The sequence below is a fragment of the Heterocephalus glaber genome, unplaced genomic scaffold (assembly GCF_053883595.1).
Source record: "Heterocephalus glaber isolate CG9 unplaced genomic scaffold, H.glaber_assembly_v1.0 deba00001813, whole genome shotgun sequence".
Classification (NCBI taxonomy): domain Eukaryota; kingdom Metazoa; phylum Chordata; class Mammalia; order Rodentia; family Bathyergidae; genus Heterocephalus; species Heterocephalus glaber.
The window spans coordinates 1,994,965-2,010,241 of NW_028258484.1; the positions used below are offsets into that span (position 1 = coordinate 1,994,965).

The window sequence follows — 15,277 nt, forward strand, 5'->3', positions numbered from 1 at the left end:
TTTAGTACCAGGGATTGAACTCGGGTCGTTGCGCTTGTGCAGCAGGCAGCAAAACCACTGAGCTAAATCCCCGGCCCTCATTGAGATTGTTCTTGTGCTGTGTGATGCTGTGAAGCCACCTGAGATGAGAGTCTGCATCCTTGTATACCTCATGAACATAAAAGGTTTTGGTTTTAGGGCTGAAAGACAAAATTTCCCTGCAGACATCCCGGAGAGGCCACTGAGACAATGGAGGGGGCAGGAATGGGGGTCCCTCTCCAAGACTGAATCATTAGGGCTGCTGGGGTGGAGGTGAGGCCACTGAATACCATCAGACATTCACTGTGGTTTGAGCAAGGGGGGATGCTCTCTGGGGTTCCCTCTGTTGAAGGTCAGGATTCACCCACACTGAGCTGAAAGCCAAATTCTCATTCGTTCTGTGGTGAGGAGAGAAGAAACTCCAAGATTTATTGGTTTGGGCTTTTACCACCTATGGGGAAGTGACTGGTCAAAAGAGATTTAAATGACTTTTAAAAACAAAGAAGTGTGAAGAAAAACAGAACCAATACACCAAAACCTAGAGGATGCAGAAAATCAGTGTTAGGAGGGGAATTTATAGATGTAAACGTTTATGCTAGAAAAGAAGATCTCAAATCAATAGCCTAACTTTACAGTGTAAGGAATTAGAAGAAAAAACAAACTAAATCTAGAGATAGAAGAAAGGAAATGATAAAGATTAGAGCTAAGATAAATGAAACAAAATAGAAAAACGTTAGAGAAAGTCAACAAACCCAAACATGAGTTCTTTAAAATGACCAAAAATAAAATAACTGACAACTGACAAACCTTTGTTAGATGCGGGGCGGGGGGGGACTCAAATTATCAAAATCAGAAATCTGGGGACATAACTATGGATCCTACAGAAATAAAAAAGGATTATAAGAGAATGCTATGAACAGTTTTGCCAACAAATTGGATAACTTGGGTGAAATGGGTAGATTTCAAGAAATACACAAGCAATCAAGACTAAATCATAACAAAACAGAAAATCTGAACAGACCTCTCACTACTATGGAGATTGACTCTGTAATCAAACCCTCCTGATGGCCTGGGGGTGCAACTCACTGGTAGAGTCCCTTTCTCTACTAGTGTGGCCCTGAGTTCCATCCCCAGCACTGCAAAACAAAACAGGCAAAACCCTCCTGACAAAGAAAAGTCCTCATCCTGATAAATTTGATCACTGGTGAATTCTACCAAACATTTAAAGCAGGACTAAAATCAATAATTCTCACACACTTCCAGAAAACTGAAGAGGAGAGAACATTTCCTGACTCATTCTACAAGGGCAATAAAACTGGTACTGAAGTCAGTCGGCACAAGAAAAACTACAGACCAATAGTCTTTACGAATATTGCTATAAAATTGTCAACAAAATACTAGCAAATCAAATTCAATAGTGTCTTGCTGAGACAAAATATCCAACATCCAAAGTTAAAGGAGGAAAGGTTTATTTAGCTCACAGTTTGTAGAAGTTTAAGTCCATAATTGACTGGCTCCAGGGCAGAGTGGCACATAGCAGAGTGGCATTGCAGGGCAGAAATAGTTCATGGCACCCACACAGTAGCAAAAGCAACAAGGGGACCTTAACAGTGTCTTTCTGCCCCTTTTATCCATACCACTGGGATTAGGGCAGTGCCACACCAATCAGTGTATTGGTTTAGTAATCACACGCCCTTAATCCTAGCATCACACACTCTAGATTCAGTCACCTATGACCGTATAAGGGGATATCTAGACACAAACCATAACAAATAGCACATTAAAAGGGACATACATCAAGACCAGGAGGGATTTATGCCCAGTATGCAAGGATCTTTCAACATACAAAAGCAATCAATCACAGTGATGTAAAAAAATGAACAAAAGGAAAAACTACAGGAACATCTTGTTGATTTCAGAAAAAAATCATTTGACAAAATCCAACACCTTTCATGATTAAAAAAAACACAAGCAATCCCAATTCAAAAATGAGCAAAGGACTTGATTAGACATCTATCAAAAGCAGAGATATAAATGGCCAGCAAGCACATGAAAAGATGATTAACATCACAATGATTAGTGAGATGCAAATTGAAACCATCTTCTATAATGAAAATGGCCATTATGGAAAACAAAAAGCAGATGTCTGTGAGGATGTGGTGAAATCAAAACTTATATTTACTGCTGTGGGAATGTAAAATGGTGCAAATAATACAGAAGATAATATAGTGCTAAAATATTAAAAATAGAATTACTATATGATCCAGCAATTTCACGTCTGAATATATACTGTACCTACAAGAATGGAAAGCAAGAACTGGATGAGATGTTTGTGCACCCATGTTCAAAGCAGCACTATTGACAATAGCTACAACATGAACCAGCATAAGTGTCTGTGACAGATGAATGGATAAACAAAATGTAGTTCATCCATACAATGAATATCATTCAGCCTGAAAGGGAAGGAAATTCTGACACAAGATACATCATGGATGAACCTTGAGGATATTATGCTAAATGAAGTAAGCAAGTCACAGACAGCAAACAGTCAAATTCATAGAGACAGAAAGTAGAAATGGTGGTTGTCTGGGGCTGAGGAAAGGGGAAAATGAGAAATTTCATGGGGACAATGTTTCAATCTGGGATGATGAAAATGTTCTGGAGATGGATAGTGGTGATGGCTGCACAACAATGTGAATGTGCTTAATACCACTGAAAAATACCCTGAAAAATAGTTAAAGTGGTAAATTTTATGTTATATATATTTTAACACAATAAAAATATACGTATGTAATACAAATAAAGAGATGTGATTGATGAGGCCATGGTGTTGTAGAACATTTGTTATCATCGGTGCACAAGAGCTTTAGGAAATTTGGACAAGGCATGCCACAGAGGCTGGGGCCAGGAGTGAATGATGTCTCCATGCAGGGCCTGGGAAGGAAGGGTCACAGGCAGAAGCCCCGTGCAGCTCCCGGAGGAGCCAAGGGCTGTCCTTGGCAGGGTCCTGACTGGGAGCACAGAGGCCACATCACAGAAAAGCCTGGCCATGGCGGCTGCTACAAAGGGCTCACAAAGTTCTGCAGGGGCTCAGCAGGTGCCAGCTGCATGGTCACAGCCATGTGGCTGCAGAAAGAACACTGGTACTGAGGAGTAGGGCAAATCTTGGGAAGAGGCAACCCCCAGGATGGGGAAGACCTAGGGGATGGCAGGCAAGTCCACTCTGCAGTATCCCCAGCCTCCCTCACCTCCTTCGCCACCTCCCCAAGCACCCACAGCTGCCCTGCTCACTCTACTCCTGGGGATAGAGGGTCCTTGAAGTGGTCCTTACAGCTGACCTTGGACCTGGTGAGTCTCACAAGCTGCTTGTTAAGGGGAGGGGAACAGGACATCCGGATTTCTGCAACATGGCTCCTGGAAAGAGACTCCAGGTCTTATAAAGCAGCTCGCTTGTCTTGCTTGGGAGGATTAGGAGTCTGGGTGGGTGAAGGCTGGGAGACCACCCAAGAAGGAGACATAACTGCTAAAGCTTTCTAATGTGGCCCAAGCCAGTGACAATCATCTCTCAGTGTCCTTGGGGAACTGGTTCTAGGTCCACCCTGCTGAACACACCAGAATCTGTGGGTGCCCAAGTCCCTTATATAAAATGTTATAGTTGCTCTATTTTATTATTGTTGCTAATTTCTTACTGTGGTTAACTTATAAATTAAACTTTATCATAGGTTTATATGTATAAGGAAATATACAGGCTTCAGTACTATCTGAGGCGTAGTATATACAGTATATACATAGTATATATAGAGTTCAGTACTATCTGAGGTTTCAGGCACCCTCGATGGGTCTTGGAATGTAGCCCCCTTAGATCAGGGGAAGCTACTATAAGAGTGTTACTTACAAGTATCAAGAAAGGGAATTTATTGCCATAAGTAGTTTAAAAAGTCCAAACAGTGTGATTTCAGGGAGGACTTGATCCAGGTATAATGAGGTCTCTGAGGTCCTAGCCATCTCTGTCTCTCAGCCCTGTCATCTGCAATGGAGTCTCTGTTCTGAGATCCCATTCATTCTCAGAAGGAAGAAGCAGTGGTCTTATCTAGTGTTCTCATAAAAGAGTGACTCCAAGTGGACCCACAACCAGGAGAATGGAACAGGCTATTTAGTTCAGCCTGAGTTATGGGATTGACCCCAGAATCCAAGTATGGAAGTACAGTCATCAGAATCACATCAATCCTCAGAGGAATCAGGGATTATTGAGAAGGATGAAGACAGAAATTGGTGCTGAGTTCAATGTTGAGTGCTGAATTTTAAGAGAGATCACAATAAATGAAAAAAAAATACACAGATGTTAGAAATACTTTTGGCTGCAAGTAACAAAAACCTCAGACAACAGTGGACGCAGATAGGAGACTAGGGTTCTGCAGATGCTGGCATTGACATAACTTCTCAGTGGTGTCCCAAGGAGCCAGTCTTCACCTGCATTCTTGCTTCTCCACTCTTGGGCGTTCCCTTTTATTCTTTCAATTGTGTGATGACAGCCATAGCCCCAGAGATAATATTGGTGTTCAAAGCAGGGAATTTGGGGACAGAATGATGTGAATCCACAGAATGTGTGACCATTCTGCCCTTAGGAAGGCTGAGAAGGGTGTGGAAGGGGTTGGGGTAGCCATCAATGGTGTCTTCTACAACCAACCAGGGCAGTGAAGGGATTGGAAATTAAGACATATCTGGAATAAGGAAGGCACAGGGTCTATAAGCCTAAAAAGAGGATACTTGTTATATATTTTGGTGTTTTTGTTTTTGATATAGGATCTTGCTGTGTTGCCCAGTCTGGCGTTGAATTTGTGATCCTCCTACCTTGACTTCCCAAGTAGCTGAGTTTACAGGCATGTATCCCATGCCTGATCTGCTTTTATATATCCTAGATATGTGTTTCAAATGTCTTCTCTTTCAATAGTGTCTGTCATGAACACCATTAATTTAACATAGTCTAATTTATCATTTATCTTTTTATAGGTAGTACTTTTTGCAGTGCAGGGTTGGAACCTAGCACCTTACACACTCTAGACAAGTGTTCTGCCATTGATCTACATCCCCTATTGGTAGCAGTTTCAGTATTCTGTTTAATAAATCCAAGGTTGAACCAGGTATGGTTACACATGCCTGTAATCCCAGCATTCGGGATGCTGAGGTAGGAGGATTGCCATGAGTTCAAGGCCAGCCTGAGCTACATAGTGTGTTCAAGCCCAGACTAAAAAAGAAAAAAGAAATCCAAGGTCAAGAAGATAGTATCTTGTGTTTTAAAATAGCTTCATGGAGGTACAATTCATATACCATGCAATCCACCCATGAAAAGTATGCAATGCAATGGTTTTTAGAGTACTCATAGAGTTGGATAGCCATCACCATAGCTAAATGTAGAATATGTTCATCTCTTCAAGAAATGACATCTCTTTTAGCTATTGAACCCTTATTCCCCATCTGTCCCCAACTCCCAGCCCTATGCAATCGCTAATCTATTTTCTGTTCCTGGATCTCTCTGTTTGGCACACTTACTATGGATGGAATCCTACACTATGTGGCTTTTTGCATCTGGCTTCTTTCACTCAGCATTATGTTTTCAAGGTTCATCCATGTTGAAGGATCCATCAGAATTTCATCCCTTTTGATGGCTGTACAATATTCTATTGTGTGGCAATGCCAAGTTTTGTTTGTCCATTTATCCAGTGACAGACATTTGGGTTATTTCCACCTTTTAGCTGTTGTGAGTGATGTTGTTATAAGATGCCTGCACAAATTTCTGTGTGGACATATATTTCTCACAGTTTGTTTTAAAAATTTAATATTTTGCCTTTCAAACGTAGCAGCTCTTCTCTCCATCTGGAAGTTAGTTTTTTGTGTATGGTGTGAGATTAGGGTCAAAACATGTGTTTTTTCATATGGATATGCAATTAGCTCAGCATCAGTTACTAAAAAGACCACCCTTTTCCTAGAGCACTGTATCATAAATTAGGTAACCCATATGTGTCTATGGTTTAGCACTCAATTCTACTCTCTTTGCTTACTTGATCATCCAGTGTCAACATCACATTGCATTACTGAATAGAGCTTATTAAGGCTTTGAGTCCAAGGCACTGGACTACAGTGAACTATTTAAGTTTTGAGAGAGGGTTTCTCAAAGTGGCTAAATTGCCCAGGCTGAGCTGGAACTTGTGACCAACCTGCCTCAGCCTCCCAGAGTACTAGGAGTACAAGGCTTGTGTACCACCATACCCACCCCAAAGGGCTTTTACATGGAGTGAATTTATCACCCTATGAATCTGCTTTATTACTGACTTATCACCTCATATGTGCAGGCCACCCCTGAGCAAGAACAGTTCCCATGTTGTCCTATTTGCTCTGCACCTCCTCTTGGAGGGAGGATGCACAGCCCATTTACACAGAAAGAAACTGAAGCTCAGAGGCAGAGTTGGTGTGAGGCCAGGGTGCTAAGCTGTCCTGGGCCTTGTGGTGCTTGACCTTTCCACACTAGTCCCAAGGTTTGGTGTGGTGGCACCTGGGCTCTGGATGGGACTCTCTGAGGCTCTATCTGGGTGCAAAATTGTATGACTCCTAGAACAAGATTTGAATGTATCCAGCTCAACCCAAACCCAAATGTGAGTAAGTCTTAACATTGTTAAAAGTAAACTAATCAATATGTCAGTCAGTACATTTTCCTAATCCACAGAACTAGAGCCTCACAGTACTTTTTAACCATGACACAGTGAGGGTTAAAATATATCACATGGGCTAGAGATACAGCTCAGTGGTAGAGAACTTGCTTATCAAGTGCAAGCCTTAGGTTCCATCCCCAGGTGCCAAAAACAACAATAACAACAAAAACCAACCAAACAAAATCTAAACACATCACATAATTCATAAATGAAACTTTAAGTTTTTCTTGAAAATCTCCCAGGAAATATGGCTTCTGTGGTGTGGCCTTCCCATGAGCTCCATGGTTATTCTTAGAACTACTAAATCTCTCCATCTGGTTGTCTTATAACTCTTCCATCTCCATATGGCCCAAAGAGAACTCACATCTTCCCCATCTGGTCAACATTGGCCATGATTTTTGGCTAACTGGGGAATTTGGAGAAGTTGAGAAGTTGGAAATATACTTCCCAGAGTCCTTTGCAACTAGGAATACATGGGTAGTGTAGGCTGGGCTTGGCAATGATGAGCCTGCATGGGACTTTGCTGAGCTGCAGCATCTGTAAGGGGCCTCCACAAGTCCTGGGGTCCAGCAGTACCAGTGGCTTATCCTGGGCAAGCTGCAATGTCTGCCCCAGGGACCTGGTGGCATGTATCTTCACACTGGGAGTTGCATAGAGCTTCTGGCTGCAGGACCTCTGCACAGAGCTTCTGGTCCTCCTGCAGACAATGGGAGCTGCTTCATGTTTTCATAAATCCTTCTTTGCCTGAACTGATGGTGTGGATTCTGTTCTTCACAGCTGAGAACCTTGATGATTACATACCCCTCTGCAGGCTTGCTGCTCCTCCATGTCAGTAATGACACCCCACCCCTTCACTTGTTCAGGTCAGAACCCAATAATTATTTCTTCTCCTCTCTCTTTTCTTGCCGTTTCATCCCCAAGTCTTACCCATGTCTCTTTTTTCTAAATCATGCTATTTGTTGGGCTATTCACTGCCATGCCCTGTCCTAAAGCCCAGGACATCACTGGCCCCCTCACCTTTTGCTATGAGTTGAATCTGTCCCCTAAATTCATGTGTAGGAAACCAAATTCCCAAATTCATGTGTGGATGGTATTTGGAGGGCGAGAGGTACCCAAGAAGGAGATATTGACAACTAATACTCCTGTATTGTTCCCATGATTTTTACTGTACCTGAAGGAAACTTCATGAAATGTAAACTGGGTCAGGTTAGTCCTGCCCAGGATCTTCTGGCCTGTCCACTCATAGCCTGTGAATGGCTGGGGAGGCAGGGGCTGGTCTGCCTGTGCTGGTCTCTCTCACTGTGTCTCTGCAACCATCATCTGCCCTTCCTTTAGCTCTCACACATGCTCTTTCATCTACCTAGACTTTATCTCACTCTTTCTCCTAACACCCTGACTTGGCTTCAGCTCACAGATCCTGGAAGTCATTTCCACCCCCTCTTCTTAGGGGCATTAATCTCTTAGCTCTGTGGTTCTGGATGCTGTTCCCCATGATTGTCTGTTTGGAATTTGTCACTTAGGAGCTGTGTGGCCTTGGACAAGTTATCATACCTCTCTGGGCCTTCATTTTTTCACCTGTTAATAAAAGATTAATCAGCTTAGCCAGAGCCCCACCATTCCATCTGTAAGTTCACACGGATCCCAGGGAACAGCTGTGAGACCCAAACCAGCTCTGCTTTACGTGGATCCCAGCCAGGGCTCTGCCCTGACCCCAGAGGCTTCTGCATACCCATGCAAGCTAAAGGCCTGCCCAGAAAAGAACTGCACAGGTACACAGTCTTCAGCCAGAGGCCTGCCATACCATTGGCCACAGCCAAGGACCTACCTGGAAAAGAGCTACACAGGCACACAAGCAATACCCAGAGGCTCACCCTGATACCATTGATAAGTATGTGTAGACCCTAGCCAAAGCATGTGAAGACAACAGGAACTGGGGTGCACAACCCTCAGCCAAAGGCCCTCCAAGACAACAACTACATAGGGGCCCCAGTGAGAGGTACACCTAGATACCATCCCAAGTGTGCACAGGGCCCAGCCAGAAGCCCACCCAGACAACAGGTCAGCTCAGGGATCCAGAAGGCCAGTACTCTGAACCCAGGTATTGGTGTACTGGTGAACAGCAGATTAAAGGCTGCTTGGTGGCTTGCTGAGAATTCAAAACAATTGGGTGAGCAAAAAGTCACCTCAACAAAGGCAAAGCAGGCTGCATCTGTTGAAATGAGAAGACATGTAAATAAATCTCAAAACCAGACTTCCAGATCACCTAAGGTAACCCCAAAGGGAAATGAGATGGAACAACCTGATACTCAACTACCTGGACTCCCTGAACTGGCAACGAAAGAGGATCTGGAAAAAATGAAATCTGAAATAATTTCTCAGATAACAGCAGAGATTGTGCCCATAGTACAGGACATGATTAATAAATCTAGAGTGGACACAGATAAAAAAATAGAGGAGCTGAGGAACATGATGGAATCCCAACATAGGAAATAAATGGAATCTATAAAACAGATGCACACAGATTTCCAGGAGATTAAAAACCCTGCTGAAAGTTTATGCAGCAGAATGAGCCAATGTGAGGATAGAATTTCAGATGTAGAAGACAGGATTGTAATTAGTGACCAAGAAAAGAAAAATTTCTTAAAAATAGTAAGGGACCACAGGAAATCAATCCAGCAGCTGCTAGATGATGCAAAGAAGAATAACATCAGACTGATTGGAGTCAATGAAGAAACAGGAGAGAGTGCAGATGACATAAAAAATCTATTCACAGAAGTAATGGCAGAAAACTTCCCAAAGAGGGGGAAAAGAACTTGACATAGAGATAAGTGAGACATATAGGACTCCAACTAGCCATGATCAAAAAAACCTACACATAGGCATATAATTGTTAAGATTCCAGAAACCCAACAGAAGAACAAAATTCTACAAGCAGTTAGAGAAAAGAAACAAATCACATACAAAGGAAAGCCCATCAGAATCACAGCAGACTTCTCAATGCAAACCCTCAAGACAAGAAGAGCTTGAAGTGATGTATTTCAAGCCCTAAAGGAAAACATCGTCCAACCCAAACTGATGTACCCTGAAAAACAATCTTTCAAAATTGATGGAGAAATAAGATGCTTTCATGGCAAAGAGCACCTTAGAAACTTCATGAATGCCAAACCAGCACTCCAAAAAATTTTAAACAATATCCTAGGAAAAGACAATGAGGATCACAACCCCAGGAAACCCTCCAGAATGAATCTGTCACGCATGACAAGAAATTAAATGCAAAGGGGGAGAATCCAACAAAAAGAAAATGTCATGACAAGGGTAAGTCAATACATATCAGTTATAACCATCAATGTTAATGGTCTCAATTCACCAATCAAAAGAAATAGACTGGCAGAATGGATCAAGAAGCAAGATCCAACAATATGCTGCATATAAGAAACATATTTAATTCAAAAAGAAACTCATAGACTGAAAGTTAAAGGGTGGAAAACAATACTCTATGTGATAGGAACCAAAAAAAAAAGCAGGAGTAGCTATCCTCTTTGCAGATCAAGTGGATTTCAAACCAACACTGATTAAGAGAGACAAAGAAGGACACTGCATCCTTGTAAAGGGAACAATCCAACAGGAAGAGATGACAATCATTAATATATATGAACCAAACACTAGTGCACCTGATTATATAAAACAAGTACTAATGGACATGAAAAATAATATAAGCACTAATACAGTAGTAGTGGGGGACCTCAATACCCACTCCCCAAATAGATAAATCAACTAGACAAAAAATAATGAAATACTAAAACTCAAACTGTTGAACAAATGAGCTTAACAGATGTTTACAGAGTGTTCCACCCCACAAAATCAGAATACACATTCTTTTCACTGCACATGGGTCATTCTCCAAAATAGACCACATACTCGCTCATAGAACATGTTTAAGTAAGTGGAAAGGAATTGAAGTTATCCCCTGTATATTATTAGACCATAGTGTGATGAAATTGGAGATCAATAGCAAAAGAAACCACAAGAATTTCAAAAACACATGGAAATTGAACAGCACCCTTCTGAATAACCAATGTGTCACAGAGGAAATTAAAGAAGAAATCAGACAGTTCCTTCAATTAAATGACAATGACAATAAAACATCGGAATCTACGGGACACAATGAAAGCTGTCTTACGAGGGAAATTTGTAGCAGTGAATATTCACATTAGGAAAACAGAGCAACCTCAATTACACAACCTGATGCTGAACCTCAAGCTTCTAGAAAAAGAAGAGCAGGACAAACCCAAAGCTCATACAAGAGAGGAAATTATAAAGATCAGGGCAGAAATCAATGGAACGGAGACTAAGAGAACAATACAAAAAATCAATGAAGCCAAGAGTTGCTTCTTCAAAAGAATAAACAAAATTGACAAAACCTTAGCCCACGTCATCAAAAAAAGGAAAGAAAAGGCCCAAATTCATGCAATTAGGAATGAAAAGGGTGAAATCACAATGGATTCAGCAGAAATCCAGAGGATCATCAATACCTACTTTGAGAACCTGTACATCAATAAGATGGAAAACACAGAAGAAATGGACAGATTCCTAGATACATGTGAATTACCAAAGGTGAATGAAGATGACCTAAAAATTCTAAATGACCCAATATCAATCATTGAAATTGAAAATGTAATTAAAAACTTACCAACTAAGAAAAGCCCGGGTCCTGATGGCTTCACTGCTGAATTCTACAACACATATAGGGAGGAACTACTGCCACTACTGTTTAAACTCTTCAATGAAATTGAAAGGGAAGCAACATTCCCAGATTCATTCCTGGAAGCAAGCATCACCTTGATCCCCAAAGCAGAGAAAGATCCAACCATAAAAGAGAATTGTAAGCCAATCTCACTAATGAACATAGATGCAAAAATCCTTAATAAGATACTGGCAAATAGAATGCAGAAGATCATCAAGAAGATCATATACCCTGACCAAGTGGGATTCACCCCAGGGATGCAGGGATGGTTCAATATACGCAAATCAATAAATGTAAAACACTGTATTAATAGAGCCAAGGACAAAAACCATATGATCATCTCCATAGATGCAGAAAAAGCATTTGACAAAATCCAACATGCATATATGATAAAAACTCTCCAAAAAATTGGAATAGACAGTCTCTACCTCGATCTGATAAAAGCCATCTATGAAAAACCAACAGCCAATGTCCTACTAAATGGTCAAAAATTGGAATCCTTCCCACTAAAATCAGGAACAAGACAAGGATGTCCACTATCACCACTCCTGTTCAATATAGTTTTGGAAACATTAGCCACAACAATTAGACAAGAGAAAGAAACAAAAGGAATAAAGACAGGAAACGAAGAAGTCAAATTGTCCTTATTTGCAGATGACATGATACTCTCTATAGAAGACCCTAAGAACTCCACCAAAAGTCTTCTAGACTTAAGTAGCTGGATACAAGGTCAACACACAAAAATCAATAGCTTTAATGTACACAAAAAACAGACTCACTGAGAGAGAAATGGAGCAATCAGTTCCTTTCACAGTAGCATCCAAAAAATTGAAATACCCAGGAATCAACCTAACAAAAGAAATCAAAGACCTCTACTCTGAAAACTATAGCACTCTGAAAGAAGAGATTGAAGAGGATATCAGAAAATGGAAAGACATCTTTCCTCCTGGGTAGGAAGAATCAACATAGTGAAAATGGCCATACTTCTAAAACTGCTATATAGATTCAGTGCAATCCCAACTGAAATCTCAGCAGCATACTTCACAGGCCTGGAGGGGAAAAAAATTCATTTGGAAAAAGAAGAGATCCAGAATAGCAAAAGCAGTACTAGGCAATAAAGACAAGGTAGGGGGTATCACAAGCCCCAACTTGAAGCTATACTACAAAGCCACTGTGATAAAAACAGTATGGTACTGGCAAAGAAACAGACCTGAGGAGCACTAAACTAAAATCTAAATGGATTAAAGATCTAAATATTAAAATACAAATGGTGAACCGGCTGGAACAGAGGTTAGGTAGAGCTCTTGAAGACATCGGTGTAGGAAAAGTTTTTATGAACAAAAAACCTCAGTTGCCTGCAAACTAGCACAAACAATCAACAAGTGGGATCTCTTCTTATTAAAAAGCTTCTGCACAGCAAGAGAAACTGCCAACAGTGTGAAGAGACAACCCACAATGTGGGAAAAATTTTTCACCTGCTGTCCCTCAAAAGGTCTACTATCTAGAATCTATAAAGAACTTAAAAAAAAATCAGACCTCCCAAATTTAAAGACCCAATCTGAAAATGGGCATCTGAAATGAACAGACATTTCTCACACAAAGAAGTAGAAATAGCAAATAAATATATGAAAAAATGTTCAACATCACTGGTCATTTGAGAGATATAAATGAAAACAATGCTGAGATTCCACCTCACTCCAGAAAGAATGGCTGTTATCATGAAATCAACCAGTAACAAATGCTGGTGGGGCTGTGGGGAAAGAGGAACCCTGCTCCACTACTGGTGGGAGTGTAGACTGGTGCAACCACTGTGGAAATCAGTATGGAGATATGTCAGAGAACTGGGATTTTAAGTCCCATTTGACCCAACTATTCCCCTGCTGGGTATCTTCCCCAAAGAATTAAAAGAATCATACCACAGTGATATATGTTTACTCATGTTCATAGCAGCATCGTGATAGCTAAAACTTGGAAGCAATCCAGTTGGCCATCAACTGGAGACTGGGTAAAGAAAATGTGGATTTTTTTATTAAATGGAGTACTACTCAGCCATAAAGAATGAGAAACTAGAGACATTTACGGCTAAATGGATGCACATTGAGGCGATACCCTTAAGTGAAATAAATAGGACATACATGTGTAAATACTGAATAGTTTCTCTAGTGTGAGAAACTGAAAGTGTAAATAAGAACTAAAAGGTATAATAGATAATGTGAAATAGGAAGAAAAGGGGCAAGGGGGATGGGGGAAGTGGGAGGGGTAGGGGAAAGGAAAGAAAGGAATGGAATTAACATGAGAAAAAGAAAAAATGGAAACAAAGTCTTTGTAGATAGGGAAGGGTGGAGGGGTTGAAGGGAGGGCAGGGGAATGGGGTAAAAATAAGAACCAAGATGGATTATGTAAAGGTGCAAATTTCCAATGATGAATGTCATTATATTGTATATCTTAAATGTACCAATAAAATTAATTTTAAAAAGATTAATCATGTTATTGCATAATACAGTGACTATGGAAATGATATAGTATCATTCAAAAAGCTAAGAAAGGAGGATTTGAATGGTTTTACCATAAAGAGACTGCAAATGTTTAAAGACAGATACGTTTAATCTGGCGTAAACATCCTGCAATGTATATGTGTTTCGTAACACTATATGGTAGCTCATAAATATTTATAATTTTTATGTTTTTATGGGTTTCAACATAAATTTAAATTAAAAATATAGCCATGTTTCCCCCTAGTGATTTAGCCTCCATCTGCTCATAGACCCTGGGAGCCACCCCTCCAGCCTGTGTCTCCCTGTCCCTTGCCCATTGGAAGGCACCACTACAAATCAAAGGATGAGGTTGTCAGGTGTCTCTTCCTACCCTGCCCTGCCTTGGGCTGCAGTGTGGAACCAGCTTCCTGCTCTTGCCCAGGCCTGTGCCTCTGGGAAGAGCGATGGCCAGGACTCCTTACAATCACTGCATTTTCTCCATCCCCAGGCTCAGTGTTGAGAGGATTCACTGACCGCACACATGCTGACCTCCGAGTCCAGCACCTGGCTCAGTACTTTCCCTCCAGCCTTGTACCTATTGCTCTGTTTCATAAAGGATGCTTTTCTCATCTGTTTCTGGCAACACACCAGATCTGCAAGGAGAGCCCTGTCCTGGATGCATCTCCAAGTGCTTATCCTGGAGCCCTTGGTTGACACAAGCATTTGATGAATGTTAATGTTCCTGGCCTTTGTGTAGCACTGTTGGGGAGCCGGAAGTACAGGAGGCAAGAGTGTCCATAGCCCTGCTCATGTAGTTGTTCAGGTTGTACACTGCACAAATTGCCTGATGAGGGGAGCAAGGAGAGCCCAGATCTACCTGTGTTCTTCTCATCAAGCTGAGCCTACCAAGGAAAAGGGGTCTTTCCTAATTTGTTCTTATGAGCTGCATGAACTACTGGCTCCTGATGTCTCCACTCCCGGGACAAAAATCCTGTAATGTCAAATTCACTTTTTAATTCATTTACACAAGAGACTCCATCTTCCTGCCGGTGTTCTCTCTCCCCAGGCCCTGAGGATGAGCTTTCCAGGAAGCTAGCACCTCCCTAGAAAGTGCTCTGGCTTGAAAGAGGCCTGCAGAAACCAGGGTCAGGATCTCAAAAATCCCTGCAGCAGGACATCAGAGCTGCTGATCCCGCCAGATAACCAGAGACAGGCAGAGGCAAGCAAGCAGTCAGGCCCAGGAGAAACCAGTAGTGGGCGGCTGCAGAAATAATGATCTTCGCTGCAAAGTGAGCTCAAAATGGACTAATAGGCAATTAGTGCCCCAGCACCTC

At 41.5% G+C, this 15,277-nt stretch overlaps 1 protein-coding gene across 2 annotated transcripts in view; it reads left to right on the plus strand.

Moving 5' to 3' along the window:
* Nt5m (5',3'-nucleotidase, mitochondrial) overlaps positions 1 to 2,840 on the plus strand; it is a 66,978-nt gene extending 64,138 nt beyond the window's left edge. For both annotated transcript variants that reach the window (XM_087203931.1, XM_087203932.1), the window contains one exon: positions 6 to 2,840. Coding sequence is in view for 1 of the 2 variants with exons in the window: in XM_087203932.1 (XP_087060058.1) it covers positions 6 to 113 (108 nt within the window). In the remaining variant the exon portion in view is untranslated. The remainder of the gene's footprint in view (positions 1 to 5) is intronic.
* The last annotated feature ends 12,437 nt before the right edge of the window (positions 2,841 to 15,277 follow it).